The 27,269-nt window shown below is 35.9% G+C and overlaps 1 protein-coding gene across 1 annotated transcript; it reads right to left on the reverse strand.

The window, feature by feature from the left end:
• On the reverse strand, window positions 1–26,072 carry si:dkey-97m3.1 (fatty acyl-CoA reductase 1). Its single transcript, XM_043236916.1, is given in 22 exon segments — window positions 1–75; window positions 77–164; window positions 838–932; window positions 934–982; window positions 1,073–1,107; window positions 1,109–1,187; window positions 2,073–2,143; window positions 2,146–2,210; window positions 2,213–2,245; window positions 3,998–4,064; window positions 4,229–4,285; window positions 4,288–4,367; window positions 5,336–5,363; window positions 6,258–6,438; window positions 7,275–7,339; window positions 7,341–7,455; window positions 8,965–8,999; window positions 9,001–9,126; window positions 9,129–9,143; window positions 16,963–17,033; window positions 17,036–17,187; window positions 25,727–26,072. Coding segments are annotated over 21 exon segments (1,545 nt in total). The 5' UTR covers window positions 17,151–17,187; window positions 25,727–26,072.
• Window positions 26,073–27,269: the final 1,197 nt, after the last annotated feature.

Here is a 27,269-nt window from a genome sequence, read left to right on the forward strand (position 1 = left end):
TCATTGGGTCAGAGTGCTGAAGCCTGAAGTAGGACAGAACTTGAAGCACAAGCTCACGACAAAGTACCAGATGTTCCCGTGGCCATCTGAGAGCGGCGATGAAAAGATAGCGCCAGATGAACACCAGCAGCACCGTGTTGAATGTGTATCGGATGTTTCTCAGCCTGTGAGAGCGAGGATCAATAATTCAATGACGCACCAAACACTCTTACTGACTATCAGCTTGCCAGAACTCAAAGGTGCGTTCAATTAATCTTCCTTGTCTCTATGGAGGATGGAGTGTGTTCATAGGCTACAGCGCCACTATTTATTCTCCCTCATGTAAACTCTCCTCACCTCAGAAGACCTTTTTTTACAATGCAGATAGATATACATATATATAAACTATTGTTAATTATATTATATTACATTTTCTTATAGAAAGAGAACATTTCTGTAGAAAAAAATAGAAATTAAAAAATAGTATATTTTGTTATTTAGACAAAAAATATTATTAATTATATTAATGTTTTAGAAACAAAATAGTTTAAAATAAAACTATAAAACAATAGAAAATAAAAAGCAGCATAATATAATGTAATATCTCGATAAAAGTATTTTTAATCACCAAGAAAGCATTAAATCTATTAAAAAAGTAAAACTAAACACATATCTAAAAATAAATTTATAATGCTTTTTCTGTATTCTGTCCAAACATGCCATTTTATCTAATTTACTAATTTCATTTCTATAATGTAATATATCCATCAAAAGAGACAATAAACATCTCAAATATTAACAAAACAAAATAGTTTGTTAATTAATTCTAACTGAGAAGGTGTTATCAGATGGGCGTACTTCCTCAGGTGCTGTCTGGCTGGCGGGAATGTCGGACATGTCTTAGATTCGACGTACTTCTTGGTGCCGATGCAGTAATTCTCGATGTACTCAGAGCCAGTTCAGCTGCCGGACGTCAAGTTGAAGGTCTGAAATATCACGAGGATGAGTTAGACACAGTTTAGCCCTCCACACTGGCTGGTTCGGAGGTGTGTGTTGTGTGTGTGTGTCCGCGTACCTTCCTGTCATGTCGGCGCTCAGCTGACTCATCAGCATGTTCATGTTGTCTGAGGTTCCACTCCCAGTCCTGACTGCTGAAGTACTCCAGCAGACCGATGGCTTTGTGCAGGCGGTTGAAAATACGCATCATTCTGAATAGACACAGATTACACAAACATAATTTACACTACTTCTTATAAAGTTGTTTTTCCGTATATTATAATGTTTAAAAGTGATATTAATAATTATATAAATATAATATAATTATCTAGAATCTATATTATATAATCTATATAATTATCTATATTATTATACATAATATAAAATTATCAACATGATGCAATAATTTAAGTGAAAAGAATTTGTCCTAAGACAAAGCTCTTTCATTTTAAGACAGCTTTGATGAAAGCTTGACTAGTCTATATATAAACTTTTTTTTTAACTTACTCAAAATAATTGTGAATTTTTAAAATGAATAAATAAATAGCTTAAATTGTAAAATACAATATAAAAATTAACAATAGTTTTTTAAAATATATTGCATTGCAAAAGGTCTTCTAGTCATGCATGATAACATAATATAATAACATTCCTAAACATAGAAATGGCCTTTTTCGAAATAGCTTTAATTAAAATTCTTCACAAAAATATATATATATATATTTGTTAAAACTACATGTCGTTTATCTCTGCAGACATTTTATTTCAATAATATAAAAACAATATAATTTAATGCCATATAATGTATATCATAGATTAATCCAGAACGTTATTAATGAATACATTTCTAGAAATTGTAAAAAACTTATCTATAAGAGTATGTGTTTTTGCAAATAAATATTTTAATATTTCATATTTTCATTTCTATTCTATTATAAAATAAATAGAATTAAAAAAATTATATATTAATATATATATATATATTACATTCATATATTTATATTTTATGCATATGTGTGTGTGTGTGTGTGTTATTTTATCAGAACAGAACAGATCATGTAAGTTATATGCTTTATGAGTCTTAGGTGGTTTCTCACTGTAGTTTCTGTCTGACAGTGGAGGAGGAACAGGTCGTAGATGGCGCAGGGAACTTGCTGACTGTGAGGATCAGTACTAGTTGATCAACAGGTAATTGGAGGTGATGTTGGCGTTCGGGCGGCGGAAAGCCTGTTCAGAGGATTCCTCTTAAGCGTTGACATCACGTGATGCTCTGGAAAGCAAAGGGCACTGTTTATAATATGATAACTTCTAAGCCACTGGTACTGCAGCATGAATCTGGGAAGTGCTAACAGGAAGAGGAAGATCTGCTCCTGGCATGGTGATGCTGGCAGCCAGATGTTGCTCATGGTAGTAAAGCTCTGGATGCTGCTGTTTACCATGGAAACTTCAGCTGCTCTCACCAGTGATCTCGCCTCAGGCAGCGACACTAGCGCACATACAGTACAGTACAGTGTGATCCTAGTCATGCACTCAGAACTATTTTTTGAAACATAGTATCATGCATCTGCTGAAGTGTGCAGTATACAGCAAGACCACTGCAACCCACAATGCAATGCACTCAATCCTCTTTCAGTGTGTGAATAAACCAGAAATGTTACTAACTGTACTTTTTGCTTATTATTAGGGTTTTATTACAAATGCAAAACAACTACTTTCATTACGTTTGACTTGAGCTACTTTGCAATACAAATGAAGCTGCAGTTATGCAATTATGATTTATTTTGACACCACTCTGCACAGCTTGAAATTAAACACAACACACTGACAATGTGAGTCTTTCAAACATTTAGCATTACATGCGCATACATACATTACATACATACTGCATATTTTATAAATATTTAGTCTTTTCTAATAAGAAATGGCATATACACTATTTATGCAATTATGATTTACTGTGATTTTTCTTTTAAAGAAGTGTTAAGAGGTGACAGCAATAAAGTTTCAAACATTATTTGCATACTGTGAATGCTATTTTATGTTTTTCAGATTGGATTATATAATATAAAAATACTAATGTTATAAATAAAATAAAAGCGATTTTAATTTATTCAGTTTATCAACCTTCACAATTTCGTTTTGCCTCTTAGTAATTAAGTTAGGTTTATTACATTTCTTATAGTAATTATGTGTGATTTTATTTATTTTTATTAAGACTGGATTTAATCATGTAATACAATACCAACCATGACACTATTTGAAACATTTATGAGACAGATGAGGTGTTTTTATATGGCACTTTACTTTTACAGTCATTTTTACAATCATCCAGCTAAAGGTGAAGAAGAGAGAGGATAGAGACAATCAAGTTGGATGGGGATTACTGGGAGGCCATGTTTGATAAGGACCAGTGGAGGAAATTAGGCTAGGACCTCAGTTTAACGTCTCATCTGAAAGACAATGCTCTTTGACTAGGTATAAGTCCCATCACTATCATGTGAGGCACCCCTGCTGGCCTCACTAACACCTCACCAACAACATTACTCATTTATTACATACATTTGGAGAAAACGGTTTGTGGAAATATGGAAATCTCACAGCACAGAAATTCTATAATTATATGTATTTTCTACGTTTGTTTTCTCTCTCTACTGTACACCTTATTCTTAATTTTTCCAATAATTGTCTTTGTATGCCCATAACTTGTGCACCTTGAAATGAGAACCACAGAAATCCTTTTCCACTGCATTACATCCCATGTGATATGCAGCAAAAAACTGCATTTCTTTCACTGTAGTATAAGTCTAGATCAGAGTCATCAAACTTGATCTGAAGTTTGTCTAGCTTGTTTAAGCTTCAACTCGCCTCAACACACCTGCCTGGAAGTGTCAGAGTATATCTAGAAAGACCTGATTAGCTGCTTCAGGTGTGTTTGAAACTCTGGACACTGGACCCATTGAGCCCAGTCTAGAGTCTGCACGTGCACGTAACTCACACACACAGGATAAAGAAAGCGCGCTACGCACGATCTCTCCCAGTGGAAGGATTAATGCCTCGGTTGTGCAGTTGTACACGAGCGCAGTTTTGGTCTGAAGAGAAAACACAAAACAAAGGAAATTACAGCGTGTCGCTGCGAGAACAACCCGCCTGTTTCTCCCTCGTGCAAATCTATCAGCAGAGGATTCTTCATCTAATGTTCTCCGTTTAATCACCTGCGGCTCTCTCATAAGCAAATCAGACAGGTGAAGCTGACGCTGCACCGGGTATACCAGCCGGCAGCCAGCGTCAGGTTGATCACGACATCTAGAGGGGAATCAGATCGGCCACGGCGTCATTACACCGCTCTCATGGTGCGCGGGATACGCCCCAGCCTGCACCGGGACACACAAAACCTGCCTTCTTCAGAGAGAGGCGTAAGCGCACCGCCTATCCCTGTCTGGCTCGAGCTTACGCACACGCGTTTAGAAGGATCAAACTGCTTTATGGCTTCAGAAATGCAGACTAATTAGATCTGTTTTCATCGCTTTCTCAGTTGTACCAGGAGGACAGGAGTGAGGTCTTAAACAGCCATTTGATTTTACATTAAATCAGCACTAAATGACAAGCTTTAGTCTTAATGAAACATTAATCAAAATTAATTCATCACAATTTGAAATAGAGCAGTCTGAAGAAAATATATAAATCATAACAGATCCATCAGGCTTTTTATGATTCTGAAATATGAAGCAAAAAACGTTCACATTTATTAAAAATTACCATTTAGATGTGCAGATGCGGATATTTATATGAGATTCTGATGCTAGTAATGTAAGATTTATAACAGTAAAGCAGATACTGACATATAATGTCAGTATCAGTGCTCACTCTGTATTTTTATAATTTGTCTTAATAAGATGGGGCCAGAAATGACCTAAACATGATTGAGAGAGATGAAGAAATAAAAAGCGTTACTTATAACTTCTGTAATCAAACACGTCTCAAAGGATCCTGATGATCAGATCTGAAATGCACTGATTTTCTAAAATGACATAAATCTCAAGTAATGTTGAGCTGCTTCAGTCAGTAAGTGTTTGTTTGGAAATATGACTACAGTTATTCTGATGCTTATTTGATACAAACAAAAATACAAGCTTCTCAGCTAAAATGGAAGTTATTTATCAGTCATATGACTTGAGGTTTCTGTGCAACAGGTTTATCAACAATAGTTTTGACCATGTTGTTCATTTAGAGATCTTACACAATCACTTAAAGCAGTGTTGTAGGGTTAAGATTGCTCTCTGTGGGGTTCAGGAAGTGTCTTAAACCTTCAGATCTACTGTAGCACATGCCCAGAAGTGATACTTACAGCAATGGCCACCACTCAGTCCATTAAAGTTTATCTATCAACCCTGTAAAATAAATACAGAAAAAGAGGCATTTTAGTTTAGCATTGCTGTGTATCTCACAGGGTTATACAACAGACACATATGCCGTTTGCTATAAAACAAATGCATATGGCCTAAAGATTCAGAATAGGTTATTGACCACACAAACAACTAAAATCTACATTAATGATTACTTGCAAAAATGCCAAATGAGTCCAAACCATGTTAAATTAATACAACTGAGATATTATTAAAGTTCTTGATAATATTTTATTATATTTCATAATAAAATGTATACTTTTTATTTTAATTTTAATTTCAGTTAAAGTTTACTAAAAATATTTTTAAATGTGCTGTGCATGTGAGATATATTATAGTTTTAGTTCCTTTAGTATTTCAAAATAAACTACACAAAAACTTTTGCCTTTACGTCAATCTGAAATAAAACATACAAACATCTTGTAATAACTCATTTCAAATATCTACATAGTTTTATTTAATTTTACATTTATTTTTACTTTAGATTTAGACTAACAATTTTTTTGATAGTCCACTATAAACATTCTACTAACAGTAACTTTGCAGCTACATGTCAACTGCAGTCATTAGAGTATTAGTAGCCTGTCTGCTTAATATCTTTATTAATATCTTTGAGCTCTTTATTTTGAAGTCTACTCTGACATGTAGCTGCTTAAAGTTAATAGAATGTTTAAGGTGGGGCGATAAAAATCAAAGGGTAACCAATAGATTTGATTTACTTCTTAGTTTACAGTTTTAGTTAGTCATTTTTGAATAGTTAATTTTTGATTAATGTCTTAGATTTAGTTATTTTTATGCCATTAGTTCAAGATTTGAACCTAAATCCTCTAGGCTGCTCATCACTGGTTGAAGCGAGGCCTGTTTGAAAGGAAGCGTCACTCACGGGAAGGTTTCCTGCCAGCTGGCTCCTCTCGATGGGCGGCGAATGATGCCGATGTTGAGCTTACCGCTCTCCTGCTGCCACACACTCGCGCGGCGCTTTGGGTGCAAGGTGTAAGTGTTCGGCGGTCACGATCAGGCCAGCGGCGTGATATCACGGACAATACTCTCATCCATCCACCTACACACACACACACACACACACACACACACAGATAAATCGCTGCTCTGCTTCAGGAGTCGGCACAGTGTGTCAGACCAGAAACATCCTGATGCAACATGTCTTGACAAAGTCAAACAGCGTGGAAAATCAGACATGCAATGACCAGTGACATAAAACCACTGTTTTCCAAACATGGGTTTGTGGAAAAGGTTAGAGGAAAAAAAAACGTGAATAAAAATATTAAAATCATATATATTTTTAAATAAATAAATAAATACATCTAAAATTAGAGCACTGTAGGGAGTAGAAAAGGCCATTTATATTAATAAATTAACTGAAGTAATAAAAATGATTAAAATAATTAAATATAGATTACAAATAAATAACAAAACAACACATTTAAATAAATAATACACCTAACAAATTACAGCAATATACCAAATAGAAAAATGTAATGCAAAAAAAACCAAGTATTCTGAAATATTGTAATATTGGGATAAATTTAATAATATTAGCTTTAGTTTTTGGGACTTTCTACATATAAATATACACCTGCCTATTCATTTTTACAAATGTATATCCAATTACTATTAGGAAAAAACATTAATTTGAAGCGTTGTTTTTTTAGTTAATTCAGCTTGTTGCCAAGAACACATTTCTACAAGCTAGGAGAGAATTATGATTCCCCAGTATTTTCCAGCATGCCAGAATTCTGTTCAGAAGCGTTAGCTGAAGTCTGATACCAACTACACTCTCTTACTACAGCTCCATCAGGTAACATGAGCTTCTGGCTGTATAGTTTCCGGGTAGATTCAGTAAGTGTGTTTGAGGTGATGATGATACAGTGCACTCACTCCAGAGAGTCAATGAGCTTCTTGGGCTCGACCGGAGGAGGGTAGATGACCTCGTCGATGTGTCTGCAAGTTGCAGTTGGCGTAAGCGGTGGAGATGTGGATGAAGGCCTGCAGTTGCTGCATCTGCTGCGCCAGAGAGAGGAGCTGCTGCGTGGCGATGGCGTTCAGCTGCAGAGCATGCCTGCGCAGACACACCAAACACACACATTACTACACATCACAGGCGCTCTGCATCGGAGTCATACGGCCTGCAACAGTTAAATAATGCAGAGAAATCATAGATGCAATATCCGGCAATGTAGACCAGAAAACACAATAAATAATTAAATTAATTTGATTAAATTAAATAGATAATAAAAATACATCTAACAGCACAGAACTGTAATGACTGGAAAAAAGTAACAAGTTATACATTATTATAATTTGTCAAGAGACCAAAATATATAGATTTAAAAAAAAAAAAAAAATGAATATATAAATAAAAAGTGATGAAATAAAAAAACAAATCATTATCTCTCAGTACAGTACTATAGTGACCATAAAAATGAACACACAATTAAACAAATTATTAAAATAAAGTCTATTACAGGGTATTTAGGTTCACTTAAAAATATAACCTTATATATAGACAGAGACAAGAGAGACATTTATTTCAGTTGGTTGCCAAGAGCAGCATTTCTCATTTCATATTTCATGAAACTAAATAAATAAAATAATCAAAAACAGAAATAAAAATATATTTAATTTTATAGAATGGAAAAAAAAATATTATATATATATATATATATATATATATATATATATATATATATATATATATATATATATATATATATATAAAAATAATATATAAAAATAATAATAATAATAAATACACAATGCTTTTGTGAAGCTGCTTTTGCTTTTGTGAAGCTGCTTTGGAACAATAGACATTGTAAAAGCGCTATAAAATAAACTTGAAACTTGAATAAATTACTTCCAAATATTATAACAAAAATACTACAGTTAAAAATGTTTTCAAATTTAAAAGTAGTTTTTTAATCAATTACTGATACTGGTCTGTGATGCTGCTAAGGCGAGAGAGGATGGAATTCTCACACATTAGGACATTGATGCTGTTTTTATTTTCCTTAAGACAATGAAGCAAGAGGTCAGTGTGAACAGATGTGTGTGTGTGTGTGTGTGTGTGTGTGTGTGTGTGTCCGTTCCTTCCCTTGCTCCTGCTCCAGAGTCAGCGGTTCACTAATGAATCCCTCGTTCCTCCAGCAGAGAGAACATCTGCTCCTCGGCCAGAGACTCATGACACAGCAAACTGTGTGTGTGTGTGTGTGTGTGTGTGTGTGTTTTACCTTTCTTATTCTCACACATCCTTTTCAAGTGTAGCTATGGCTTTCAAGTTCCACCATACATTAATGTTTAAAAATTGTGTTTCTGTAAGGTTTAAGTAATGCTTTGTGAAATCTCTCTGCTCACTAGGGCTGCATTTATTTGATTGAAAATACAGTACAAAATCTGAAATAACATTATAATTTAAAACATCTGTTTTCTGTGTAAATATCTGTTGAGCTGTAATTTATTTCTGTGATCAAAGCTGAATTTTCAGCATCATTACTCCAGTCTTCAGTGTCAGGTGATCCTTCAGAAACATCTCTGATTGTGTGTTTAGTGAGCGTGGTCAAACATCACTCACTTCAGGGGCTCGTCGAGGCGGATGGTGGCGGCGCAGGTGGAAGGCGATGTTAATACAGGAAGTGAGTGTTTGTACATCCTCTGGACTGATGGCCAGGCCGGGCTGCATGGGCTCGCTGCTGATGGGGATGATCTTCTGATGAAAGTCAGGATTATCTTCACGCCGCAGCGGTCAAACAGCTCTGAAACACACACAGACAAACACTCAGCGGCGCACAAAACATGACAATTATCATTCTTCACACTCTCGAAATGTTCACGCATGAAGGCAGCACTGTTACGCTGATCTAACTGAAACAAACACAGAATTATTTGGAAACCTAATGAGAATCAAAATCGAGAAAAAATAAACAAACATAGCAAAAATAGGAATTTGGGTAGTAAATACAGTTAACAATTTATTTCAAACAAAAACAAAAAAAATACATAAAAAAATTAATACTACTACGAATAGTGAATTATTTAAAAAGAAAAGAAAAGCACCACAGAAAATAATTAGAATAAAATAAAAAAAATTATTTAAAAAATGGTGTATTATTTGAAAACCTATTGAATACCACCATTAAGAATAACTAGAATAAATAAAGGAAATAAAATAAAATTAGGAATGAACATCACAAATGTGCGTGAATAATGAAATACTCTGAAATATTAATATAATATTTCAAAATATTTAAATAATATTCAAAAGCATAATGAGAATCATCACTGACAAAAAATCAAATAAATAAATAAATAAACAAACAAAACAGGAATTTGGGTAGTAAGCGTACTAAAAGAATTAATTGTCCCCTAAAGTAACCTTAAAATGCATGGTTCTAAATCAGGCATCATTTCATACTATTTTTATCAAATACAATTTATCATATAATTTATTTTGTGGTAAAATGCAGTCCAGTACAGGTTTATGGGAGAATTTATTCTTCCAGAGACGATATGTAATTTTCCGTTAAGCCAAGTGCAAGATGCAAATGACAAATCTCATCATATTATATCACAGACTTCAGCGTTTATGTAATGGAAAAACTGCAGAGTGAATAAATAAGATATTTCTTGACCATATCCAAGCGCACAGGCATTCAACTTGCATGTTTGAGCGCTACATAGCTGATAGATCTGCTGTGATTTCTGTAATCTGATATCAAAGAGGATTTGCAGGCACTGCCGTCCTCTGACACACATGTGCTGACTTATGTTACCCACAATTCCTAGGGTCTGGCAGTGGCACATTCCTAAAGCGCAGCCAATCAGAATCAGTCCTGGGCGTAACATGCATGCCCCCTGTAACCCGGCAGCAGGCACCTGCGAGGGCGGACAGATGCTGACAGCTGTTGAGCCTCTCGGTCCAGTCACGCTTTTCAATGCATGTTTATCAAGAGAGATTTGCATTACTAAAAAAACAGCGCTTGCGTGCCATCAAATTATACTGAGGTCTGAGGCGTAAACAAGACATCAGAGCTACTTTCATTTTCAAACGAAGCAAAATGCAATAATACATTCTCTTAGTTACTCATACATCATACTAGATATAAACAAATTTAACAAATACTATATTCATTCAAAACCTAATTTTCTTTTAAATAAGTAGTAAATGCCATGACAAAACTGCTTTAAGTTGAACCAAAATATTTTAATAAATAGTAAAATAAGCTGAATTTATATATTTATATTTAAAAAAAATATTAATAATAAAATACCAATCATTAAACAAATAATATTCATTCACACACAAAAAATTATTACATTAAACACATTATTGAAAAACAAGTCAAATAAATTAAAATATTGATTTTCAAAACCAATAAACATTTAAAATACAATTGAAAAAAAAAAATCTTAAACTTTAGTCAAAACCCCCTCCAATCAATACATTTTATTTTTAAAATGCAAAATAAAATTTCACACACACACACACAAAGGAGGATGTTTTGAGTTCCAGTCGACCAATCAGAAATCAGCACGCCAAATACGCTTCAATCCACGCTCAGCATACAAATAAACTGAACGTTTAAACACCACATCAAGGCCTTGTGAAACATGTTACAATCCAGTTCTTCCTGACTTTTTCCCAGGATTTGCTGTGTTTTGAAGTCTGCTTGCATGTTGAGACACAGATCATTTTATTTGCTTTATGATAGTGCTCATTTATTCAAGATGTTGCCAAAGGTGTGAGATATGTACAGTACACATTCACTCCTGTTTCAACAGAAACACTTTCCTACACAGTTACTGGGAAATCTCGAAATGTCCCAGACCTCTTCCACCTATACTTAACATTTTTGAATTCTAAAGTACACAAGAATGTAAATGTATATATTAATAATTTAAAAATATATTTTTGCTAGATATATTACACATATATTTTTCTAAGTGTTTAGATAAAACACTTATTTAAGTGTTATTTAAATAATAAAATGTATAATTTACAAAAAATAATTTATGGTAATTTATAGAATTTAAAGTAATTTATTAAAACAAAAAATATAAAAGCAAATTATCAATCAAATAAATGTCATTTACACAAATAAAATAAATGTTGTGGCAAACTAAAATTTGAATTAAACAAACAGAAATAATCTAAATATAAACTAGATACAAGCAAATTCAAAATATAAAAACTAATAGCAAATAAAGCAGTATAATAAAACAACAACACAATTATTAATGAAACAATTTCCATTGCAAATTAATAATCAAAAAGAAATTAGAAACACATAAACCCCATTTCAGAAACCATAACAAGAAATAACTTGTAATAATTTTGCGTGCACACGATAAAGCAACTATCTTATCTTTTTTGAAACCAGAGGATTTTCAAATGCAAATGAAAGTGCATCATTTAATATGAAAAACCACCAGGGTGCATTTCCCACACACTTAAACACTGCAAATATTACAGAATAAAGCCTTAATGATATCATCTGAACACATAAGTCTGTTCTAACAATGACCATTAACACAGGATTACTGGACAGATCAGACACAGCATATAGGCCATGCTAGCAGTCTAGCCAACACACACACACACACACACACACACACACACACACACACACACACACACACACACACACACACAGACAGACACTAACACAAGATTTAGAAGTTCAGTCCATGCTGGAGAGGCAGCAGTTAAAAAGGTCAAGACACACATAACTGAAGGAGAACCTCGTGTCAGAGAGCAGGAACGTGAGGTGCTAGAGCAGCTTGCAGAAATGCAGTAAACAGAAGGAAATGAGCGCAGACATTTTAGCCAAACTTCCTGCCGTGGTTTGTGTCACCAGGAATTAACAAAACACAAAACACACCCACATGCTGGCATAGGACAGAAGCTCCATATGCTGCTGCAGCTGGCAGGAACACACACACACACACACACACACACACACACACACACACACACACACACAGACACACACACACACACACACACAGACACACACACACAGACAGACAGACACACACACACAGACACACAGACACAGACACAGACACAGACACACACACACACACACACACACCAGCACTATCACTGCTCTCAAAACTACAACTCAAAAGCACTCAAATGTTTACTGAAATAAAACTACAAAAAAATGAATAAATAGAAGCGCTGGGTGAAAAACTTCAAGCACTAAAATTGGAAAAATAAAACTGAACTATTAAACTGATTTAATTGATGAAAAACTGCAAAAGCACATCGAAAATCGAAAAGTTAAACTTAATAAAAGCTAAGAAAAAACTAATGAAGAAATAAAACTATAAAATAAGCGATAATTCCACAAATTACAGCAGTGAGTAAAACATGAAAGGATACTATGGCAAGTTATTACTCATTGTTGTCATCAATATATGGTTGACCTGAACAATGCAGTTGTATTTTTAAACATTTTAAACAATATAGGGCTGAAACTAATGACTACTGCCTTAACAAATAATCTACTGATTATTTTTGACAAGCGAAAGTAATTTGATATTTTTGGTTCACAAACAGGTCTAGGTAAAAAAGCCTTTTTATATAGGAAACTAATGATGAGGCTATAATAACAATTGGCTCAAATAAAATATCAAAAGCATTAGATGGTTTTATTGACTGTTAAAATGCATAGTGTAATGTGGCTATACGTAATGTAGACATAACTAACTACGTTCCAACAAGTACATTATGTATCACATAACGAATACCTGCAGAGGCACTTTACATCGTGGATTAAACTCGTTTACATTTCATTTTTTTGAAAATAGGCTCATTTTCAATTCCTCCAGAGTTAATAAGTAGAGTTTAAATCCATTCAGCGATCTCTGGGTCTGGCGCTAACGCACTAGCATAGCTTAGCATAGCTTAGCATAGATCACTGAATCCGATTAGACCAGAAGCATCTGACCAAATGACCAAGAGAGTTTGATATTTGTCCTATTTAAGCGTAACTGTTCTGTAGTTATATTGTGTACTAAGACCATCGGAAAATTAGCATTTTCTAGGCTGATATTATTAGGAACTATAAAATAATCAAAGGAAGTACCACGACACGCGGCGAAGTATCTTCCTTCGATTATTATCAAAAATTAGGATGAATTAATTATTAAGTAATTAATAATAGGCTACATTTTAATGTAAGTTTATATAAAATATAGTCTTTATAATAGTGACTGCTGACCTGCTTGAAACAGTTCAAACTCATCGATTAAAGCTGTACTGTATGAAAGAAAGTGACTTGCGGATGAAGGACGGCACAGGTTCACTGTATTGAGAGTCAGGGGTTCAAATGAGGCCCCAGCGCTGTAAACATTCGCTCTCTCCGTGTTGGAAAGAGCAAACAGTGCATTGTGGGATGACCCAGTCGCTCTGTGCCAGTCTCCACCGGGCCTTCTGGCACAAAAAACCCCATTAATGTCAGAGAAAGAGAGAGAGAGAGACAATACTCCTTCAGTTCCTGCACCGCCGTGGCCTTGGGTCAATGATAAAACACACACACACACACACACACACACACACACACACAGCAGAGAGCAGAAGAGCAGTGGACTGGAGACACGAAGGAGGAGCGGACAGAATGAAGGTGGATCAGGATCCCTGCCACAGTTCAATTAAAGAAAGACAGAAAATAACAATAATAAAATATCCATATCAGTACAAGATTATGACTAATTAAAATTATTCATGCCAGTATTTTTTTAAACAAGGATAGGAAGGAGCAGGAGAAGAAGAGAGTGCTATCAATGTTGGGTCAAGTGTAAGCCGAAAAGATGAGTTTTGAGTTGGTTTTGAAGATTGCTAGTACTCTGCTGCCCTATTATTGTTTTATTATATATGAAGGGTTCATTTGCAAAAAACAAATAACTCTTTTTAAAAAATTTAAAAATCATAAAAGACCTTGTCATACCACCAAAATTACCCCAAATGTTGTCCTGACTAGTCAAAGACAAACTGTTTAAAAAAAAAAAAAAAAAAAAAAAAAGTAAAAATTTTAATGCAACCAGCTTCAGCAATTTTTGCTAGTTTTGCCAACTTTGAAAAACTCATTTAAACAGGAAAAGCAGTTTGGAAATTCACCAACTCTGTATAAAAAACATCTTCCAGAAAAAATGATATCAACATTCAAGATGATAAAGTGTGTTAGCTGAACACAAAGAGACATGACCCTACTCAGAGACCTGGCTTGAGTGAAGAACCCCTCAAAAGATGTACAGCAAGTTGCCTTGACATTTTAAGTTAGGTCAACTTCTCATTTTTGCCGTGTATACATCATACATATTATTATTTTTTTATTTTTATTTTTTTACCACGATCATTTATTTTTTCATTTCCCTATACAATAATTTTATAAACTGAAAGTTATAAAAGTTATATAAAGCTTGTCTCTTTAATTATTTAAGAATCTGTTGAAAGGCTTTTAAATGACAAAACAATGGGCGTGTTTGTTTGAAAATGAATAGCTTCCCACATTACATTTTCCTTCTCCAAACACACACACACACACACACACACAAATCTGCCTGTGTGAGCGCTGAGAATTCCTTACATATACAACCTACACACACACACACACACACATTCATGTTTGAGGACACTATCAGAGGTCGGAGAGTTTGCGCAGTGCGGACAGGATCTAACTGACCCATAATGACCCATAATACTGATCTGCATCTCATAACAGCTGAGCTTCATTCTGGCTCGAGTCCAGATCTCACATCAGTCCGGCACAGACCAGATAAACCACTGAAACACCAGCAAACCCAAGCAACACAACATCACTCAGATTACATGCAGCTCAGCAGCATTACTCATTAAATTAACTACACTGATCTAAACAAACCAATAAAGCACACTACATGAACTAATTTGACTGAATAGATGAACGCCTTTAAACTAAAACACTTTCATTTCAACTGTAAAATAAAAATGTAAATTAAAAAAAAAGAAAAAAAGTGCAAATATATATTTGCTAAAGTTTTACCGGCATGTTGCTGTTGAATACCAACAATATATATGAATGTTTAATATATTTGTTTTATTTATGCATATTAATATATTTCAAATATAACTGGTAAATAATAATATTTATTATAATTATATATTTAATATAGTTATATTATTTTGATGACACCATATACTAAATATAAGTGGTAATATTTATTTATGACAATGACACACACACACACACACACACACACACACACGCACGTTTCTTTGGTGAAAAGTAGTGGATGTGACACACGTAAGCTGACTCTCTGTTACTGCGGATGTGACTCATCAGCCTCACATAAAGAAAGACTCCAGCGCTCCAGCGCTCCAGCGCTAATGAAGCCGCACCTACAGACGCGTATGGAAATACTCATCATAACTCATGTGGATGGCATTTGTGGTGGGGTTTCCATGCAACAATCAAAGAGCATTTTCCACTGTCGCCCGAGGAACGCAGAACATGAACTTCTGCTGCAGGTTTCAGAGAATCAAGTTCAGATTACAGTTGTGATAAACCCTGATGCGGCCTGCGAGCAAAAGCTGATCGTTCTGCACGTTCCGTGGAACTAACTATTTAAGCATAAACACGCGGTTAACTGAAGTTTGGACACGATCAGATCAGATGTCATCCAATCACAAAAGACCGACATATCCAATGACAAAAGACACAACACAGGCGTCAGGCTTGGTCTCAAAAACCTGAAGAGCAGGAAAAGAAGAAAAGCACAATGCTCTAGAAGGTTACAAATGTCTATGATCCACTATGATCCTCACAGATGATGAAGAAGAGCTGCTCTGTTAATAGAACCTGAAATCACCATACGTCTTATCTTTGCAAAATTGTAATAAAAAAGCACTTTATGAAGTCACTATCATCAAGAAAATTAAGACTTTAAAATGTGTTTCTTTTAAATATTACTACTGTAAGTTTACAGTTGAGATGCAAAAAAAACTATTGTAATCATCATTATTATTATTTTAATATTTTTATTTAACAGACATCATAATGAAAACAACATGATAATTACAATTATTATGAATATATTATTTTTATATGTTTTATTAGTTGCATTATTACTATATTACTATTTTAACCACTGAGAGATACATGTAATACAATAGCTTTTGTATTTTGTATGATATTTTCATTAAGTAATTTTTATTATAGTTATTAAGTATTCAATATCTTTCATTTAATTATAACTTAACATTATTTTCAATTTATTATTATCTTGTATTATTATTAGTACTATTACCACTCCCTCTACTATTATTTTAATAATAGTTATAAATGCAGATACTACAGTAATTTATTATTCTGTGTGTACTTATAATAATATTATATATCTAATAAATCAATTGATACTATAATATATATATATATATATATATATATATATATATATATATATATATATATATATATATATATAAACAATCATATCAGTAATTTTAATTGATACTCAAATAGTAAAAATGTATATATTAATAAAAAATTAATAGCAATTAGACAATAGTCACACCGAGAGCTCTCACCTTACACTTCATCATGTCCTGCACGCGCTCGGACATGGACTGACCGGCTTTGGGCGGGACGAGGATGTAGAGGCGTTGGCGTCGGGACAGGAGCGCAGCAGCTTCTCCACCAGCACCTTCCCCATGAAGCCCGTGGCTCCGGTGATCAGCACGTTCTTCCCTGCGTACCACTCCGATATCGAGGCCATGACGACGGTGAGAGACGAACGCCGCTCCTCCTGAACACTGACACACACACACAGAGACAGACAGAGAGGATAAGAGGGGCAGTCACCTGACTCAAACACACACAGCTTCCTCTGGACACTGATGAAGACTCACTAGCACCTTTTTTAATCTGTTTGCAAAAGGTGTTCAGAGGGAACTGCAATGTGTTGCCAACTGGTTGCTAGGTGGTTTCTCACAGCCCTTAGAGGTGAAAACCATGCGTCTGATCACTTAAGTAACTGTGCGCGCACACACACACACACACACACACACACACACACTCAGCGTTACTTACTGCTGCTGTTTGTTTTAACACTTGCATAGCGATTGTTAGAGAGATTAGTGATGTTTGAGTTGGCAAACACTGCTAATAAAGCATGTTTCATGTGGATTAATTTGTCATGGAGTCACTGCATGTATTCACTCAGTTTCAATGACATACGCTTGAAAAGAAAGAGAAAATGCACTGATTATATCCTGCCATCCTGCAAGATTCAACAGGACGAGATTACAAAGTGCCCCTATTATGGATTTCTGAAAATTAAAACATCTGAATCCCTGAAATGAATCGTTCTCAAAACAAGTTAAAAAAATGCATATTATAATACATATTATTAAAAAAATTAAAGCGTTTTTAACCTTGCATGCATGTCATGTCAAAACCTGTATACACACAGGTTTTATATATATATACACACACACACACACACACACACACACATCGTAAGATCTTAAGATGTACATTTGATTTTCAGAGGCTAAAGATGCAGAGCTCAGATTTACTTCTTAGTCTAGCACCGAGTGATAGACATAGGAAAAATTAAAAATAATAACTAATAATGAATAACTAAATATATTTCATATAAAAATTAAATATCAAATAATACATAAAAATATTTCTAAAGGATGTTAACTGACATGTCATCTTAACAATATATATATATATATATATATATATATATATATATATATATATATATATATATACATACACATACACATATACACATATACACATACATATATATATATATATACACATATATATATATATATACATATATATATATATATATACATATATATATATATATATATACATATACACACACACACACACACACATATATATATATATACATACATATATATATATATTCACATACACACTTCCTCTTCACTGGAGTAACTAAAAGCTAATAAAAGCTGTAATGACAAGTGAAGGGAGTAAACTGTGTGCGAAGCAGCAGTGAAGTGTGCTGGAGCTGACTGCTCTGGACCGGTTGCTCTGGTTTCAGAGGCTGAAGTAAATCAAGCCCTGTGGCAGCGATATATATTACACTCATTACATCACTCTCTGAGCCTGAGGACATATTCTCATCTGTCACTCCTGATCTCCTCGACAAACCGGACACTCGCCTGGGTGTCACACAGAGAATAGAGAGAGAGACAGAGAAGAGAGAGAGAGCTCAGAGAGAGACAGAGAGATCAGAGAGAGAGAGAGAGAGAGAGAGAGAGAGAGAGAGAGAGAGAGAGAGAGACTCCTGATCTCCTCAGAGAGAGAGACAGAGAGAGAGAGATAGAGACAGAGAGAGAGAGAGAGAGAGAGAGAGAGAGAGAGAGACAGAGAAGACACAGGAGGGAGAGATGAGAGAGAGAGAGAGAGAGAGAGAGAGAGAGAGGCAGAGAGAGAGAGAGAGAGAGAGAGAGAGAGAGAGAGAGAGAGAGACAGAGAGAGAGAGACAGAGACAGAGAGAGAGAGAGAGAGAGAGAGAGAGAACGGCTGAGAGAGACAGAGAGAGAGAGAGAGAGAGAGAGAGAGAGAGAGAGAGAGACAGAGACACACACACACACGGGTCACAGGTGTCACACACTCAAGAGAGAGAGAGAGAGAGAGAGAGAGAGAGAGAGAGAGAGAGAGAGAGAGAGAGAGAGAGAGAGAGAGAGAGAGAGAGAGAGAGAGAGAGAGAGAGAGAGAGAGAGGAGAGAGAGAGAGAGAGAGAGAGAGAGAGAGAGAGAGAGAGAGAGACAGAGAGAGAGAGAGAGAGAGAGAGAGAGAGAGAGAGAGAGACAGAGAGCGAGAGAGAGACAGAGAGAGAGAGAGAGAGAGAGAGAGAGAGAGAGAGAGAGAGAGAGAGAGAGAGAGAGAGAGAGAGAGAGACAGAGAGAGAGAGAGAGAGAGAGAGAGAGAGAGAGAGAGAGAGAGAGAGAGAGAGAGAGAGAGAGAGAGAGAGAGAGAGAGAGAGAGAGAGAGAGAGAGAGAGAGAGAGAGAGAGAGAGAGAGAGAGAGAGAGAGACAGAGAGAGAGAGAGACAGAGAGAGGGCAGAGAGAGAGAGAGAGAGAGAGAGAGAGAGAGAGAGAGAGAGAGAGAGAGAGAGAGAGAGAGAGAGACAGAGAGAGAGAGAGAGAGAGAGAGAGAGAGAGAGAGAGAGAGAGAGAGACAGAGAGAGAGAGAGAGAGAGAGAGAGAGAGAGAGAGAGAGAGAGAGAGAGAGAGAGAGAGAGAGAGAGAGAGAGAGAGAGAGAGAGAGAGAGAGAGAGAGAGAGAGAGAGAGACAGAGAGAGAGAGAGACAGAGAGAGACAGAGAGAGAGAGATAAATAAAAAAAATAATTACTAATTAATTTAATGTTGAAAAAAGCTGATTATTTATTTAGTAGGAAACTGATCTTTTCATGATTCTCTGATGAACAGAAAGCTCAAAAGAACAGCATTTATTTGAAATATTATAAAAGTCTTTGTCACTGTTGTTTGTTTGGATGCATACTTAAAATATGAAATAAATAAAGGAATTATTCATTTATTAAAATAAGTTATAGATAACAATCGTCTGTGTTTTTCTTCATCACATGTGTAAAGTTGTAGAAGTAGAGGAGTTCCTCCTGGTGTTCAGGTGTAAGCCGTGAGACAGTCACTTCCTCGCTGAAGAGCTTTGAACAGCAGCAAACACAACATCCTCTTTCCTGCTCGGATGTCTCCAGGTCAGCCCACTTTTGCATAAGGGAACTATTTTAAAGAACTTTAGGCAAATGTATCTGGCAGATTTCAATGTCACAGAGAGGCTGAAAAAGAAAGTGTTCACTACACACACTAAAACACTCTCTATAGAAATGTTTCATATATTTTAATAAATTTGTATTTTAATCAGAAAAATACACATTGAAACATGTAATATATAATATTATAACAATTAAAAGAAATTAAAAATTAAAAGTGTATAAAGTTTTACTTAGATTCCTATGCACTAAACTCATCTTCCTGTCATTCCAAAAACAACAACTATTTGGGCGTGTGGCTGATTCCATTCAAATTCCACCCTGTTCATTTCAAAGGAGGCCAATTGTTCGATCCCCACACACACACACACACACACACACACAGTCTTCAGCTCTGCTCCCAGCAGTTCTCAGTAAGACTAGCACCACCCAGAAAGCAAACAGGTGACCCGCGGACCCTTAACACACACGAACACGGCTGTAACTTACACGTCAGCTACACCACTGATTTATTATGCAGTGTCACACACAAGCTATATTCCAGCTGCGATCTGATCCAGTCCTGATACAATACACCACAACAGAAGTCCGCTTTAATTTGGGCTTGAATTACAGCAAGCGTGGACAAGAGCAACACTATCTGCTGAGAAGCGTCTCTTTCAGCCTCTCTTCCAAGAATGAAGAAACAAACACATTGCATCCCTACGAACAATCACTCTCACGGCCAAAAACACCTCGCTGCAGCCCGTCTGCGGTTATAACGGAGTTAAAAAGAAACAGAAATCTACCCAATCAGGAAGAGGGCTTCAGATCTATCAAGATACTTTATCATTCAGAATCATGTTTCTGCTCTGGGGCATTAAATGAATCAAAAGAGACAGTAAAGACAGTCAAAAAAGTAGTTTTAAAAAAACACTAATAATAATCAGAAATGGTTCTTGCGCAGCAAACACTTCAATTCAGCTTTGATCACAGAGATAAATTACATTTTAATACACCTTCACTATTTTAAATCATGATATTTCTGAATTTTACTGTATTTTCGATCAAATAAATGCAGCCTTGATAAGCAGCGTTTGAGTGGAAGATAATGCATGATGCCAGAACACGACAAAACAAAGACGACAGAAATGTAAAGAATTCTACACATCTCATGCGACTGGTCTGAACTTGAAGGAGAAATGCAAACGTCCCATGAACCCGCGGGGCCAGATCAGAGGACTTCACTAGTATAAAGTGACTCTTGACCTCTGATACTGATCTGACTGTCTAAACACAGTATTAAAAAACATTTTCAGCTTGAGATGACATTTTTTAAACAATTAATTGTAAATCAATATATAGGGTATATCTTCAAATTCACTAGCCACGTATGTGATCTATAACAATTCTTTCTGAATTAAATTAATAGTGTTCTTTTGTTTTATTTTTCTAAACAGAGGAAAAAGTGGGTTTAATATCAAAACATTAATTTGGAAAAAAAATTTTGATGAACAAATCAATAGCATTTTAAAAGTAAGAGCAAAATGATTGACTGATTTTAGAACTTTATTATGCTCCAGAATGCAACATCATTTTAGAGAGAAAACGCAAGTAAGCAAAATGTGTTGTTTTTTTTTTTTTTTATTTCAACAAACATTAATTTTTCATACGTTCAAGAGTTCAAAAGGTTCTGAACTAATACTACTCATAGTAGTCATGTTGATTTACCACCATTAGTCATCACAACAGACATTGAGTGTGTGTGTGTGTGTGTGTGTGTGTGTTCATTGATTTGCCCTACATCAGTTGAACATCCTCTGGGAGCACTGAGAGCAGATTGCTAACAACATCATTAGCTAATGCATCACTCCAATACTCACTGCTCCATGTACATGAAGAGACGGCCAATAATGGCATCTCATTAGAACAACACACTTTAAACTCAAGCGCAGTTAGTCCACTATGATCAGAAGGTCCAGCTGACTTACTGCCCACAACACCTCTGCAATGACCCACAATGACCGTATGTAAAATGTTTCTGTGCATTCCGTCCATTTTTGCACATTATGTAAAATGTGCACTAATAAGTTGCTTTCATGCAAAATGTTTGTGCGCTAATCTTAAAGTATGTAAAAATGTTTCTGTACACTGGTCAGTAACTCCTAATTTAGCTTTCGTGGATTAATCTTTAAGTACATTTTGGAACGGTCCTAAATCTTTACTTTAAGGAGCCCTTTACGACAGGCCAAAGGAAATTGCACAACATCCTCGCCTCACCCAAGCACTGTAAACAGACCCAGATCAGAGAATGCAGCGCCTCAAGATGCCTCCAGACACCAAAGTCAAAACACTCACCTAAGGCTACACAAGAACATTTGACTTACAAACACACTGCCATGTGCTGAGGTGCACAGATCAGTCACAGCACTATTACACACGAGAGATGAAACTGGCCCGTGACAGTATGAGGTTGTGGATTTATTGTGTTACATGAAAACATGCACATTCATCACTTTTATTAAGTAACGTTTTTTTCTACAAGAAACCGAGGTGTGACCGACGCTCACAAAAATACCCTGCTTTGCTAAGCTTAAAAAAATAAAGACATCAATCAATGATATCTGTAACTTTATTTATTTTTTAATACTGTTATACGGGGTGAACGGCAAAACATCCCTCACAGTTATTATAAAACTAAGGTTATATAATAAAAATTAAAACCTACTCTTCAGGCGTTTTATTAGTTTTGTACTTTAACCATTTTGACTTGTGATTTTTTCCTCATGACACATATAATAAAGCAGGTGACTTCTCAAAACTTCAGAGTAGACGTTTAGCTGAATGAACGAATTAATGACTGCGCGGCTACTTTCTATAATCAATCAATCATTCACCTGTTTAATAGGGCAGCAATGGATTGTTAGCCTAGCCTAGCGTTTCTGTCAGACATGGTTCTGGCTAATTAGGCCTGTAGTATAAATAGCAGTTCCAAGTCACATTAATTATAGCCCAGTCCAGAGGGAAATACACAGTTAAAATGACTACAAAATCTATTATGAGTAAAAAGAGAACAGGAGAAGTGTGCAACGTAAATATAGAAGCTGCAGCATGAGCGCAATGACAAAACTAGGGCTGGATTCACATCTTCGGCTAATAAATACAGGACATCCGGGTCTGCATTTACTAAAGGAACAAAATAATACCGCCATCTCAGTATCATCTACATTTCTTACTTCATTTTATTAGAATTGTAGGTTTAATTGTTTTATTTTAGCATCATTTAAACATTTCAATTCATTTTTAGTGTTTAGTGTTATGTGGTACTGTTAGTTATTTTATAATTACATATACATATATATACATATATATATATATATATATATATATATATATATATATATATATATATATATATATATATATATATATATATATATATATATATATATATATATATACACACACACATATACATATATATATATATATATATACATATATATACATATATATATATATATATATATATATATATATATATATATATATATATATATATACACACATATACACAAATATATATCTTCAGTTAACATTTTATGTTTTTAATTACTTTATTACCTGTAATAACCCTGAATTAAATTTTAGTCTGGTTCTGTGTAAATGAAAAGCAAGATTTAAGTCTGTGTCTGTGAATGCCGCAGATTCATGTGTGTAAATACATTGCCCCCCCCCTCATTCGCTCTCAGTGTGACCCAAGAAGGCCTGCTGATCATCAAACCAGCGCTAATCTCAACATCCTCGCCTTCAACTCTCGTACTGATCCTGCGCTGTCGGAGTGTGATCGCGTGGAGCGCACGGATCAAACTAAAGGTCACGCGTAGATCAGGCCATCGACAAACAACTCCCTCCATGCAGCACTGACAGCAAGAAACTGGTCCCAAATGACAAAAGCAATAGGTAAATTGCATAAATGCAGCCCTCTATCCGTCTGCAGATGGCCCTTTCTGTCTGTCTGCCTGTAGCAGTATCAGTGTCACGGTCCGGATAAAGTCCAGCCGTCATATTTAGCTCTGTGAGGTTGCAAGTGTTGCGCTGTGACCGTATGAACCTGCTGGCATGTATCTGCTGCACTTCAGCTCTCTCTCTCTCTCTCTCTATATATATATAGTGGCATGTGAGCGTGTATGTTGCTGAATATTGAATAGTCTCTGTTTAACGCTGCTACTGCTGCAAATGTACCTTGAGGCATCAGCTAATGTATGATAAATTACTAGTGTAATTTACTGTACATTAACCTCCGACAAAAGCTTTCAAAAGCATGTCCACCCCGAAGCCCTGGTTAACAGGGAATGTTCTCAGAACACTCTACATTCACAGAACATTTGTTAAGAACGTTCTCAAAACATTACCCCAAAAGCCATTTTGCAACATTTCCGAACACTGTTTGACACACCATTTCCCTTTTTAGTACCGTAAAGCTGCTTTGATGCAATCTGCATTGCAAAAAGTGCTATAAAAACAGTGACTTGAGGATGCTCGGAGAACATTCACAAGTAACATTTATATAAATGTTAAAAGAATGTTTTTTCCAGTAATGTTAATAGCCCATTCGACCAAAGTTAATCTTCTTAGAACCTATTATTATGGTGCTACTTGTTTAAGAATGCTCAGAGATCACTCAAAGGTAATATTCCTATAACATTAGCAAAAGAAAAGTTCAAATGATCAAGGGGAAAAAAAATCTGGACATTTTCATAACTTCATATGTTCTGTTAACTCCGAGCACTAAGCTCAAATTATTTGTTTAAAATAACTGCTTGCCACTGTAAGAATCAAGCACGGTTTTTCTTCTGAATCTGGGATGAAACGCAACCCGGAAAAGATTGCCGCTCAAATGCAAGAAATGTAGCAAGAATGATTCGATCGCGCCAAACCTCAACAGTTCAAGAATCGTTTGCGCTACACTAACATTTGAACAGAAGCTTTGGCGCCGCACGCTCCCGCGTTCTCTCCGCTTCAGTCGCCGCGGCAGCACGCATTTAAACACTGCTGTGACACGAAACACAGAAGAAACGAGACCTCCGGGATTATTTAATGACAGCGGCGTGGCTGCTGATGACGCGTCGGTTTCGGCGGCGACAGAGCCGCGTCGCGCAGAACGTGTGCGGGTGTTTAAAATCATCTTCAACTAAACGGTGCTATGTTCAAAGTTGGACTTGACGCACCATCTTAAAACGCGGCGGTGAAAGACGCCAGTATGACGCACCGCGAATGGAACGCGACGAAAACGCGTCCTCCTATAGACTGTACGTGAGGTTTGAGAGCCGCTCCGGGTCGATGGGGACATTTTACATCCTTGACTCTACCCGAATACAGATTTAAAACACCCTCGATCGATTTTCAAAGCACACGTGAACGCATCCAGACCGTCATGATTTAACACACTGAGCACATTCTCTTCCTCAAGGATGCGTCAACAAACCGCGACGCTTTTTCTCTTATAACGGTACATCCGGGATTAAAAGCGAATCTACATTTGGCTCCTAGAACAGAATAAAGCAGAACCTCTCCCCTTACCTTGATCATGAATCACGCCGGTGAAGATGTTCCGAGCCGCAGCAGCGCGTCCCTCTCTCTAGCGTGCGCGCTCCACAGAGCTGCAGTGAACGCGCCTCTGGCGCAGCGCTGATGGAGACACGAGTGAGTATGAGTGTGTGTGTGTGTGTGTGTGTGTGTGTGTGTGTGTGTGGGTGTGACTCCACACAAACCCACTCAATACACTTTGTAAACGAAAACTAAGTGTTTAGCTTTACACGTCCTCGTTCTGGACTGGTCGGTATTAATGTTTTTTTCACTAGCGATTGGAAACTAGCTTAAATTCCATACGTGTTTGAGAAAATGAAAGTGCTTTTCATTTGTGACAGAAGACATGCTGAAGAGTCAGACACACCTCACGCGTTGATGGATGCCTGGGTTAAATCATTTATATGCATCAAGCAGCTACACTCGAGTATTAGGATTCCTCGCATAACTAAGCTTTCCATTCATTTGTTAGAACTCTATGAGGGTTTGTTTCACTTCTATCGAGTCTGCCTTACAAAAAGAATACTCTGCTAACAAAAATATGTTCTAAAAACCGTTTTGAATGTTCCTTAAATTCTAAAACAAGCAGCCACCTTAAAAAGTTCATCCAAGTAAACACTGAGAAAAAGTTATAAATGCTTAGTGCTAACATTATTCAAGACAAGATTGATTTCCTAAGAACGTTTGATATTTCCTAACTGCGAAACCTGTCAGGAAGTTGCGAAAGCATGCCCTCTTAGCAGTAAAGTTACTGAATATGTTAAAGTATGATAAAATATACTTCATTAAGCCCAATGATTAACATACTGCACGATAGTGGAATGTATTTTGATCTTATCTGAAGAAGACTGCCTGAATGTTGTAGTTTTTTCTTTCCATTACGCTGTCCGCAAGCCAAACAATCTGAGATAAAGAATGAACCGAATACCACATTATGCAAAAGACCTGCACAATAATCCTAGTGGAAGTCCAAACAGCATGACGGAAAACAAACTGCACAGATGAGGACCCGGAGCTTAAAAACAAACGTTATTGAGCTCCTGACAGAACCCTGTACAGTTGAGTGAACGGCTTTCTGTGGGGCCACAAGACAACAGAAACACTGAATGATTCTTAAGAAGATCCTGCCATTTTAGCTGTCATCTAAGGCAGAATCACGTTTAGATAAAGGTAATCAAATGGTAAATTATTGAAGCGCGTTAAAACGTATACGTTTTTAAACTTTTTTTTTGGAACGTTCGTTTTGGAACCTTTTAGTAACGCTCATGTTCTCAAAACTATGAAATAGAATGTTGCTGCAACATTCGTAAAAAGAAAAGCGTTCTTAGATCTTTTGATCGGCGGTGTGCTTGAAAATAAGGGCGTTTAATAGTACATGATCTTGAGAAACACTTTTAGGAAGCACACTTACTCTGCTCCATACTAGTACTGACCTGTTACTGTAGAGTTTTAGTAGTACATTAACCGCAAGGATGGACGTTTGTTTGTGTGCATGTACTCAAGGTGTAATTATAGCAGAGAAACATTATCTCAGTAA

This window comes from Puntigrus tetrazona, chromosome 4 (assembly GCF_018831695.1).
Source record: "Puntigrus tetrazona isolate hp1 chromosome 4, ASM1883169v1, whole genome shotgun sequence".
NCBI classification, from domain to species: domain Eukaryota; kingdom Metazoa; phylum Chordata; class Actinopteri; order Cypriniformes; family Cyprinidae; genus Puntigrus; species Puntigrus tetrazona.